Source organism: Arachis duranensis, chromosome 3 (genome assembly GCF_000817695.3).
Source record: "Arachis duranensis cultivar V14167 chromosome 3, aradu.V14167.gnm2.J7QH, whole genome shotgun sequence".
Classification (NCBI taxonomy): Eukaryota; Viridiplantae; Streptophyta; class Magnoliopsida; order Fabales; family Fabaceae; genus Arachis; species Arachis duranensis.
The window spans coordinates 52290988-52301124 of record NC_029774.3 but is presented as its reverse complement, the minus strand read 5'-3'; the positions used below and the strand labels follow the sequence as shown (position 1 = coordinate 52301124).

Sequence of the window (10137 nt, the reverse complement as noted above, 5' to 3'; positions counted from 1 at the left end):
CATGTCACTCTCTTTAATGAAGAAACTAGGAATCTTTGAGATACAAGCTACAAGAATCTCACTAGAAATGGCAGACAAATCAAAGAAACAGGCTTATGGACTTGTAAAGGATGTCTTGGTAAAGGTTGAAAGCCTTTACATCACTGCTAATTTCATAATCCTAGACACTGGGAAGGATGAGGATGAATTCATCATCCTTGGAAGACCCTTCCTAGACACAACAAAGGCTGTGATTGATGTGGACAAAGGAGAGCTAGTCCTTCAAGTGAATGAGGACTACCTTGTGTTTAAGGCACAAGGATCTTCTTCTGTAAACATAGGAAAGAAGCATGAAAAGCTTCATTCAATTCTCTCCATGCAGAGTCAAGCAAAGCCCCCACATTCAAACTCTAAGTTTGGTGTTGGGAGGCCACAATCATGCTCTGAGCACCTGTGAAACTTTGTAAGAGCTTCCTGTCAAGCTGTTGACATTAAAGAAGCGCTTATTGGGAGGCAACCCAATTTTATTTTATTTATCTATGTTATTTTATGTTTTCTTTAGGATCATGATCATGTGGAGTCACAAAAACAACTGCAAAAATTAAAGCAAAATCCAAAACAACATCAAAAATAGCACACCCTGGAGGAAGAGCTTACTGGCGTTTAAACGCCAGTAAGGATACCAAAATGGGCGTATAACGCCCAGCCTTGCACCATTCTGGGCATTTAAACACCAGAAGTGATAGGCAAACTGGCGTTTAAACGCCAGTAAAGGTATAAAAATAGGCGTTTAAACGCCCAGTCTGGCACCTTTCTGGGCGTTTAAAGGCCAGAAAAGGGCAGCAGACTGGCATTTAAACGCTAGAATAGGGCAGCAGACTGGCGTTTAAACGCCAAAAAAGGGCATCAGTCCGGTGTTTAAATGCCAGGAATGGCACATAGAGGGCGTTTAACGCCAGAAAGGTACAGGGATGAAAAATCCTTGACACCTCAGGATCTGTGGACCTCACAGGATCCCCACCTACCCCACCTCACTCTATCTCCTCTTCACACTTCTCCATAACACTCTACCCAAAACACCACTCACCTATCAAATCTTACCCTCTTCCCCATATTCTCTTCACCACTCACATCCATTCCCTAATTCCCATAAACCCATCATACAACCCACTTACCCCCACCCACTCAAATTCAAACCATTTCCCTCCCAAACCTACCCCTTCTCACACGAACCAATTCCCTCTCTTCCCTATAAATACCCCTTCTTACTCCTTCATTTTCACACATCACATACACTCAAAACCCTCCTTGGCCAAACCCTCTCAAGCCTCCATCTCCCAATTTTTTTCTTCTACTCTCTTCTTTCTTCTTTTGCTCGAGGATGAGCAAACCTCTTAAGTTTGGTGTGAAAAAAGCCTTTCTTTTTAATTTTCCATAACCATTAATGGCACCTAAGGCCGGAGAAACCTCAAGGAAGAGGAAAGGGAAGGCAATTACTTCCACTTCTGAGTCATGGGATATGGAAAGATTCATCTCAAAGGTCCATCAAGACTACGTCTATGAAGTTGTGGCCATGAAGAAGGTGATCCCCGAGGTTCCCTTCAAGCTCAAAAGGAGCGAATATCCAAAGATCCGATATGAGATTAGGAGAAGAGGATGGAAGCTCTCACCAATCCTATTCAACAAGTCAGAATCTTAATGGTTCAAGAGTTCTATGCTAATGCATGGATCACAAAGAACTATGATCAAAGTATGAACCCAAACCCAAAGAATTGGCTCACAATGGTTCGGGAAAAATACTTAGATTTCAGTCCGGAAAATGTAAGGTTGGCATTCAACTTACCAATGATGCAAGGAGATGCACGCCCCTACACTAGAAGAGTCAACTTTGATCAAAGGTTGGACCAAGTCCTTATGGACATATGTCTAGAAGGAGCTCAATGGAAGAGAGACTCCAAAGGCAAGCTGGTTCAACTAAGAAGGCTTGACCTTAAGCCTATGGCTAGAGGATGGTTGGAGTTCATCCAACGCTCCATCATTCCTACTAGCAACCGGTCCGAAGTAACTATGGATTGGGCTATCATGATCCACAGTATCATGATTGGAGAGAAAGTGGAAGTTCATGAGATCATACCTCTAGAACTATATAAGGTTGCTGACAAACCTTCCACTTTAGCAAGGTTAACCTTCCTTCATCTCATCTGTCACCTATGTAATTTAGCTGGAATTGTCATAGAGGAAGACATCCTCATTGAAGAGGACAAGCCCATCACTAAAAAGAGGACGGAGCAAACAAGAGAGCCCACTCATGGATCTCAATAAGTGCATAAGGAAGTTCCTCATCAAGAAATCCCTGAGATACCTCAAGGGATGCATTTTCCTCCACACAACTATTGGGAGCAACTCAACACCTCCTTAGGAGATTTGAGTTCAATATGGAGCAACTAAGGATGGAGCACCAAGAGCATTCCATCATCCTCCATGAAATTAGAAAAGACCAAAGAGCCATGAAGGAGGAGCAACAAAGGCAAGGAAGAGACATTGAGGAGCTCAAGCACTCCATAAGATCTTCAAGAGGAGGAACTAGCCGCCATCACTAAGGTGGACTATGTTTTAGCTTCATTACATGATCATTAGTGTCTAGTGTCTACGTCTTAAAGCTATGAATAATTCCATGAATCCTTCATCTTTCTCAAATGAAAATGTTCCTAATTACAAAAGAACAAGAAGTACATGAATTTCAAATTTTATCTTGAAAATAGTTTAATTATATTGATGTTGTGGCAATACTTTTTGTTTTCTGAATGAATGCTTGAACAGTGCATATTTTTTATAGTGAAGTTTATGAATGTTAAATTGTTGGCTCTTGAAAGAATGATGAACAAAGAGAAATATTATTGATAATCTGAAAAATCATAAAATTGATTCTTGAAGCAAGAAAAAGCAGTGAAAAGAAAAAAGCTTGCGAAAAAAAAGTGGCAAAAATTAAAAGAAAAAAAAAAGAAAAAGCAAGCGGAAAAAGCCAATAGCCCTTAAAAATAAAAGGCAAGGTTAAAAAGGATCCGAGGATTTGAGCATCAATGGATAGGAGGGCCCAAAGGAATAAAATTTTGGTCTAAGCGGCTAAATCAAGCTGTCCCTAACCATGTGCTTGTGGCATGAAGGTCCAAGTGAAAAGCTTGAGACAGTGGTTAAAGTCGTGATCCAAAGCAAAAAGAGTGTGCTCAAGAACTCTGGACACCACTAACTGGGGACTTTAGCAAAGCTGAGTCACAATCTGAAAAGGTTCACCCAGTTATGTGTCTGTGGCATTTATGTATCCGGTGGTAATACTGGAAAGCAAGATGCTTAGGGTCACGGCCAAGACTCATAAAGTAGCTGTGTTCAAGAATCAACATACTGAACTAAGAGAATCAATAACACTATCTAAATTCTGAGTTCCTAATAGATGCCAATCATTCTGAACTTCACAGGATAAAGTGAGATGCCGAAACTATTCAGAAGCAAAAAGCTACTAGCCCCGCTCATCTAATTTGCACTAAGCTTCATTGATAATTTGGGATTTATAGTATATTCTCTTCTTTTTATCCTATTTTATTTTCAGTTTCTTGGGAACAAGCAACAATTTAATTTGGTATTGTGATGAGCGGATAATTTATATGCTTTTTGGCATTGTTTTTACAAAGTTTTTAATAGGTTTTTGTTACTTTTTAGTATATTTTTATTAGTTTTTATGCAAAATTAACATTTCTGGACTTTACTATGAGTTTGTGTGTTTTTCTGTGATTTCAGGTATTTTCTGGTTGAAATTGAGGGACCTGAGCAAAAATCTGATTCAGAAGCTGAGAAAGGACTGAAGATGCTGTTGGATTCTGACCTCCCTGCACTCGAAGTGGATTTTCTGGAGCCACAGAAGCCCAATTGGCGCGCTCTTAATTATGTTGGAAAGTAAACATCTTGGTCTTTCCAGAAATGTATAATAGTCCATATTTTGCCCGAGATTTGACGGCCCAAACTAGCGTCCAAACGCCGGTTAGAAGACCCTTTTCTGGCGTAAAACGCCAGAACTGGCACCATAGCTGGATTTAAACGCCCAAACTGACACCAAAACTGGCGTTTAAACTCCAAGAAGAGCCTATGCACATGAAAGCTTCAAAGCTCAGTCAAAACACACACCAAGTGGGCCCCAGAAGTGGATTTCTGCACTATCTACACTTAGTTACTCATTTTCTGTAAACCTAGTTTACTAGTTTAGTATAAATAGCACTTTTTACTATTGTATTCATATCTTTAGATCATTTTTGAGACTATCTTTGGATCACTTTTGATCTCTTGATCACGTTTTGGGGGCTGGCCATTCGGCCATGTCTGGACCTTCATCACTTATGTATTTTCAACGGTGGAGTTTTTACACCTCATAGATTAAGGTGTGGAGCTCTGCTGTTCCTCATGAATTAATGCAAAGTACTATTATTTTTTTATTCAATTCACGCTTATTCTTGTTATAAGATATTCACTCATACTTCAACCTGATGGATGTGATGATCCGTGACACTCATCATCATCCTCCCTTATGAACGCGTGCCTGCAACCACCTCCGTTCTATCTATAAGAGCTTGAGTGTGTACCTCTTGGCCTCCTGGTTCACGACGCATGGTTGCCTCTCCTGACAATAGAGCCTTCCATTCCGTGAGATCAGAGTCTTCGTGGTATAAGCTAGAATCAATTGGCAGCATTCTTGAGATCCGGAAAGTCTAAACATTGTCTGTGGTATTCTGAGTAGGATCTGGGATGGGATGACTATGACGAGTTTCAAACTCATGACTGTTGGGCGCAGTGACAGTGTGCAAAAGGATTGATGGATCTTATTCCGACACGATCGAGAACCGACAGCTGATTAGCCATGCGGGGAACCATAGCGGATATATTTTCACTGAGAGGACGGATGGTAGCCATTGACAATGGTGATCCACCAACATACAACTTGCCATGGAAGGGAGTACGCATGATTGGATGAGGACAATAGGAAAGCAGAGTCTCAGAGGGAACAAAGCATCTCCATACGCTTATCTGAAATTTCCACCAATGAATTGCATAAGTATCTCTATCCTATTTTATGTTTTATTTCTCTTATCAAAACCTCATAACCATTTGAATCCGCTTGACTGAGATTTACAAGATGACCACAGCTTGCTTCAAGTCGACAATCTCCGTGGGATCAACCCTTACTCATGTAAGGTATTACTTGGACGACCCAGTGCACTTGTTGGTTAGTTATACGGAATTGTAAAAAGTGTGATCACAATTTCGTGCACCAAAGAGCATTACTGTTTAAAAGAGTACACACGCTCCCTTTCTCTCTTATTCTTGAATTACTCTTGAAGAACAATATGACATTAGTTATCTAAAAATTTCAAGATTCAAAACAATTATCAAATTTGTTATTGTATCATCATTATATAGTCAAATTTGTTATTCAAAACAATAAAAAAATGTGAGTAGTAATAGTACTAGTAGGTGAGTGAGATATATATAGTTAAAAAATTATTTAGAATATTAAGGTTAATAAAGTAAGAAGAAACAACCATGAAAGAATGTTATTATGTGGTTGAAAAGAGTAAGAAAAAACTCAAATGAAGAGAGTGGGAAGAAAATTTGAAATAGGAATGAGAATGAATACGGTTAGAGTTTAGGAGTAATTAGGTTAAGTTAGAGGAGTAATTTAGACCGCGTTTGTTTATAAAGATAGGACATTGAGACATGGATACAGAGACATAAAATCGTGTTTGACAGAAGAAATATGGATAGAAAAGAGTTAGTATATTTTGTGTTCAATCCTAACCGGAAGGACACGGAGATACTAACAAAAGACACAATTTATTTTTTATTTTTTCTTTCATTATTCTTGTTAATTTTTCATAATTATATTTTTTATTATTATATTTTTTGTCTCAAATTTTTTGAATGAAAAAATGAGAATAAATTGGATTTTTATAATTTATTCTACTTTATCACCAAATAAAATACAAGAACACAAAATTTTGTGTTTATGTCATTTATGTCTTATTCTCAGTGTCTTGTCTTATTCTCAGAAACAAACACACAGCCTTAGAGATTGTTGATAGTTTTTAGGATTTTCGTAGTTTTGTCTACTAAGCCTATCCTTTATGATTAAAAAGCAGTTTTAATTATTCTATAGTTAGATTAATTAGTGTCATAATCTTTTATGATCAGTTTTGATACTTTAATCGAAACTGAAATGTAACCAATCTTTTATTGTTATATTTGGATCATTTTAAAACCTAATTTATTTAAATATGTGATTTACCCTTTTTTTTCATTTTTTACCTTTTTTATTATTTTTTTTAAAATTTTTTATTCCTCAATTTTTTGAGGTTTATAAACAATTTTAAAATTTATGGGTTATTTTTTTTTAGAAGATGGGATAAATTACAAAAATATTATAAAAGTGAATATCTATTATTATTGTAATTTTTTATAAAAGAAAACTATTAATAAAAATCTAATTAAATTTTGGAAATTGCCAAAAACCCAATGCAATTAAATCTTTAAATTTTTAAAATTTTATTTCGACCCTTGGAGATATCAATATTTTTGGTTTACGTTATTGAATTGCACTCCATTTTCCAGCATCCGTGTGTTTTCATCATGATTCTGGAAACCAGATCAGACCAGCCGGTCAAATTAGTTTGACTGCAAATCGATAATTTTAGCAGTTCAATTTATTAATAAAAATCACTATTTTAAGAATTGGACACGAATTGTTGAACCCGCCCGATTTATAGAAAACGACGTGGTTTCCTTCCTTGAAAGAGGAAAAAAAGGAGGATTACACGCGTTATCCCCTCCCCTCCCCCTCTCTCTTCTTCCCCCTTCACCAAAGAAAGCAAACCCTAGCCTCCACCAATTGTTGTCGCCATCTGTCGGAGTGAGAGACTGCTATCGCCGTCCGTCGCACTCAAGAACTTCTGTCTTCGTGCTATGGGTCCTCTCGCCGGATCCTTTGTGTCGTGTGCTTGCATATCGCCTCTCCCCTCTCCCCTCTTCATTTTTCATTGTTCTAACTTCTGCTCTTATAAAAAATTTGTAATTGGTGATCTTTTGATTTATTATATGCTTCATGGTTTTAATTTCACTCTACTTCTAGGCTTTGAAATCAGTTTATGATAACTGTGATGTAATTATTTAGTTGGATAACTGATGTAATTATTGAGTTCAAGAGATTGAGTTTTTCTGTTCTCATTATTAGTAACACATGGATAGTTTAGAATTTTCTTTTTCTTTCCCTTACTTCTGAAGTTCGTTATTTCAGAAGGTTCAGTGTTGGCTTCAACTTTCAAATGGGAATTGGGAGTTGGTGAAGATAATAACATCTTCTGGAACCGAGTCTGTTGTTTCACTGCTTGATGAAAAAGTAAGATATGATCTAGAATTACGACAGTACACAGTGATGTTTGTTCCATCTAGCTGGACTCAGTGAGACAACTGAGAAATGCTCTTTTTTTTGTCTGATTAACTAACTTCAATATTTAACCTTGTTAATTATAGGTTTTAATGCACGATAAAAGCTTAATATCAGCAAACCCTGATATTCTTGATGGAGTGGATGACTTCTTGCAACTTAGTTATTTATACAATCTTCAGTCTTATACAACTTACAATATAGATACAACCAGAATATAATCTATGTAAGTCTTTATATTGCTGATTTTTTTTCCTCATCAATTTGCTTCCTATTTAACTTAGTTAAACTTGACAGATAAAAAAATTTAAATATGTAATGCTACGGCTCTTTTTTTTTTTGTATATGGAAATAAAAGTGGTGATATACCTTAACATTGTAATTTTTGGTGTTTTTCAAAAATGTGGAAGATACACAAATCGAAAGGTCTGATTTCTATACTTCAAATTTTTATTTTTTTAACAGAAATCTCTCGGTCCGATTTCTGTTCTTTCACAAATTCCTCAGTTCGATTTCTATGTCCTCACAAATCAGATGGTCCAATTTCTGTACTTCTCACAAATCAGACGATCCGATTTTTGTTTATCTAATTAAACAATTCCACATTTAAAAATAACACCACATCAACCCACATTTTAAAAAATACTAGGTTGCTACTTCACTATCAAAAACAAAATCTGTAATGCTACTCATAAATGTAAAAAACGCTTAATGTTCCGGTATATATATAATAAAAAAAAAAATTAGCCGTAGTATAGCTAGTAGAGGAGGGCATGATGTGTAAATATGTAAGATGTATCTTAAACAAAAGGCATCTTGGCTCTCGATTCTTGGCATCTTTACGAGATATCCCTCACCCTCGCTTGTCTGTTGTCTCACCCTCCACCTTTCCTTAAATCTCTTCATTCTCACTTCCATCTCTCTCCACATTCAATTCATCTCTCTCTCTCTCTCTCTCTCTCTTACAGACACTCCTAGAAACAGAGGGAAAAGAGAAGAAAGAAACCACAATTTCACAAAAAATGAACGTGTTGGATTCCCAAGTGGAGGCTCTTGTCTTCAACTACCTCACCTTTGGTTTCCTCACTCTCCTCAACAACTTTTGGACTTGGCTCGCACTTCTCACCGCAGCCCTCAGCTTCTGGAAGATTCGCTCATCGGTTTGCCCCGAACCCGAAATAGGTGACCCGACCAGAGAGCTGGTAGTTGAAGCTGCCATTCCCGAGGCGGTAACGCCGCTAGTTGAGTCAGCTGCTGTCGTGGATGCGGCTCCGTTGGCGGTTACTGAGGACGTTGACGGCGTAAGGAAGGGGAAGTTTACGGTGTACTACGAGGAGGAGGGTGATGATGAGGGCGCGCAATGCATGCGCGGCGAGAGAGAGGGATCTTTGACTTTGACTCTGCCTTTGATGGCGTGGAGGGAAGAAGGGTGCGAAGTGGAGTGGTGGGAAAAGTGGGAGAGGTTGTTACGGTTGAGGAACGGCGTTAATGAGGGCGGATGGTACACGTGTCAGGACTTGACGGAGCTTAACGGGAACGTTGTGAGGTTGTGGGATGGTGGGTTCCGGTGTAGAGAATCATGGTACAGCTACAGCTGTGTTGATGTTTGGTGAAATCAATAATGATGATACAATAATGAATAATAATAGTAATAAAATAATAAATATTAATAATGGTAGCTTTAATTTGTTAGTTAGAGACATAGGTTAGGTAGTGTACTTTTGTAATTTGAGGAGGAATTTATTATTTTTAATTAGTAGTTAATTATTAATGATTAAAAATATAAGTTTAAAACATGTTAGATTATTAAATTAAAAAATTAAATTAATAATTAAAAATAATAAAAAATAAAAAATTCTAATGACGAGTATTTTTCATTTGGGAATTGGGCAACATGCATGTACATATATGGTGATTTCTGATTTGGTAGTGATTTCAGAATTTTGGATGATGGAACTTAAATTAATTAAAGAGGAAGCAGTTTCATCATCTTCACTCATTTTGGATCTCAATTTATAAAGATAAGCTTTGCTTATGTTTATTGATTCTATTTATTATCCATGCTTACATTATTATTGCTAATGATTTGATATTATTATTCATATAATGTGTGTTTATTTATTAATGGCCAGTTAAACTAGTAACTAGAAGTCATATGATATTATTTCGAGGAAAACTAAATTGATGTAAAAACTTTTTCAAAAACTAAACTGATATCATGCTTAAAATTGTGCAATTTTATGGAAAAATATATTGGAATAAGTTATTAAAATTTAATTTAGAATTGAGTGGACAAGACATAATATCAATTTATCAAGCCTGGATTAACTTAATATTCCGCAGCATGTCCAAAAGACCAAAACGGAGTGATGAGTAGAGGCTTAAATGGGCCAAAAATAGGCGCTAGAACTGTACTGTGAAGTTGGAAGGGAAGGTGTCAAAATGCTCAATTCGAATAGACAGGAAACGGCAGCTGAGGCTTAGCTCAACTGGTAACACCATGTGCCTCTTAATATGCTGCACCCGGGTTCAAATCTTGGTGAGTGCACCAAGTATTGATTATGAACCCTTAAAATGTGTGTGAGTGAGTGTGTAGTGTGGGTGAGTTGTGATACCTAGGATTGGGGGTTGTCCAATCCACTTGACCAAAAAAAAAAAAAAAAAAAAAAATAAAA

At 37.0% G+C, this 10137-nt stretch overlaps 1 protein-coding gene across 1 annotated transcript; it reads left to right on the top strand.

The window, feature by feature from the left end:
- Nucleotides 1–8276: 8276 nt before the first annotated feature.
- On the top strand, nt 8277–9461 carry LOC107479404 (uncharacterized). Its single transcript, XM_016099543.3, has one exon. The coding sequence runs from the start codon at nt 8485–8487 to the stop codon at nt 9073–9075; it is 591 nt and encodes a 196-aa protein (XP_015955029.1). The 5' UTR covers nt 8277–8484; the 3' UTR covers nt 9076–9461.
- The last annotated feature ends 676 nt before the right edge of the window (nt 9462–10137 follow it).